The sequence below is a fragment of the Aplysia californica genome, unplaced genomic scaffold (genome assembly GCF_000002075.1).
Source record: "Aplysia californica isolate F4 #8 unplaced genomic scaffold, AplCal3.0 scaffold00406, whole genome shotgun sequence".
NCBI lineage: Eukaryota > Metazoa > Mollusca > Gastropoda > Aplysiida > Aplysiidae > Aplysia > Aplysia californica.
The window spans coordinates 89799-91553 of record NW_004797676.1 but is presented as its reverse complement, the minus strand read 5'-3'; the positions used below and the strand labels follow the sequence as shown (position 1 = coordinate 91553).

At 54.6% G+C, this 1755-nt stretch overlaps 1 protein-coding gene across 1 annotated transcript in view; it reads right to left on the bottom strand.

The window, feature by feature from the left end:
- Positions 1-1755, bottom strand: part of LOC101857891 (FH1/FH2 domain-containing protein 3) — a gene marked incomplete at its 5' end in the record, with an annotated part of 88932 nt that overhangs the window by 69621 nt on the left and 17556 nt on the right. The window contains 1 exon segment of the mRNA XM_035971265.1: positions 54-112. Within this exon segment, the coding sequence (XP_035827158.1) occupies positions 54-112 (59 nt within the window).

Below are 1755 nucleotides of genomic sequence, written 5' to 3'. Positions count from 1 at the left end.
AGAGAGAGAGAGAGAGAGAGAGAGAGAGAAAGGTAGCGTAAAAAAGTACTCACCGATGATGGCATGAACTCTGACTGTGAGCTGAGTCCTTAGGATGAGTGTATTCTTGCGCCTGAAATAGAACAACATAGGAATGTCAAGATCAATGTTGGCACTACTTTTGAACTCGTCTGTCTGCTCCTCGCCTCCCGTCTCGTTGCTAAGCACGCTACTGACATCATCGACGCCGGAACTGCTCCGAGCGTCCTTCACATTCACCACGTTGTCAGGGAGGTGGTCCCGAGCGTGGAAGTCTGAGGAGATGGCTGTGCTATAGTTGTGATCCAAGGTCACGGGGTCCGAGTCAGGGGCGTGGTTTATTGGCTGCAGGTGAGGAGGTGGCGGAGGTAGAGGCGGCGGCTGTTGAGGGTGGTGTCGGTGGTTGTGGTGGTGGTGGTGGGGGGATGACGTCCCTGCTGTTGAAGACGATGGTGACGGTGTTGACGATGATGGTGGTGGTGGTGGCGAGGTGAATCGTGAGCGGTACGCTTCATAGAAGCTGCCACCCCCAGTCTGGCTGCAGTCTTCTGGGGACGTCTCTCTGGACACACCAGCGCTGTTATCGTAGTAATTGTTGTAGTTGTTCATGCTGTTGTTGTCATAGCTGTTACAGTTGTTGTAGTTGTTCATGCTGTTGTTGTCATAGCTGTTACAGTTGTTGTTGTTGTTAATGCTGTTGTTGGTGGTGGTGTTTTTGTAGTTGATGTTGGATCTGGCGCTGTTGGCTGAGCTGGCGTTGTGCCTCCGCCGAGGAGGGAGAGGAGGGAGCGGTGGGAGAGGCGGGGAGTCGGCCAAGCCGCTGTCGGTGGTCACCTCCTCCGTGTCCACGCCAGACAGGCGCGATCCCGCGCCGCCATTGCTGCTGCTGCTGTTACTGCTGCTGATGGTGCTTAAGCTGTTGCTGCTGTTGCTTCTGTCGAAGCTGTGCGCGCTGCCGCCGTTGCCGTACAGGGTGCTGGAGCAGCTGTTGACGCTGTCGGTACTGAAGTAAAGCTGTTGCTGAAGGCGATGTCGGGCGGCGATCGCACTAGGCATATAGTTGCTACTGCTGTCGTTGCAATCGCTGCTGGCGTAGCCAATGGTGTCACCGTCATCCGTGTTGTTGCAATCATTGCTGTCGCTGCAGAATGACGTGTACAGGCTGTGGCTGTCTGACGTCTCAGACTCGTTACCCTCAGGGATGACGGGCGGCCCGCGGCTGTCCCTCCGGCGACGCCAAGAGTAGCGGTGGGCGCGGGGCGGGGCTTTGGGTGGGGGCTGGGGCGATGTCTGGAAGCTCACGGACGGTAATTCTACACGCTTCATGGCTCGGGGCACGGGTACCAGCATCAGAGATAGTTGACGAAACGCTCCGATCTTCCCCGCCCTTTCGCGATCACAGTTCTTCCTTCAAAGCCACTTGGCCCAACAGTCACGAAAATACCGATCATCTCACTCATCCTTAGAACACTACTGGCTTCACGAATAAAGCATGTGTTAATATCACGCTCCAAACTTTATGATCAGAACAAGGTCAAGCACTCAGCAAAAGCTGCAAGAGCCCAAGGAACCCCACTCCGCCAGGCCACGTCTGAACGACTCCTATAAACTTTGCACAACTCCCTATCATCTTTCCTAACTGCCTTTCGTCGCAAACTACCTTCAGAAACCGGCCATAGAAATATAAATTTGTTTTAAAAATAACACTCCCCCCACCCCGCGCACACACACACACAC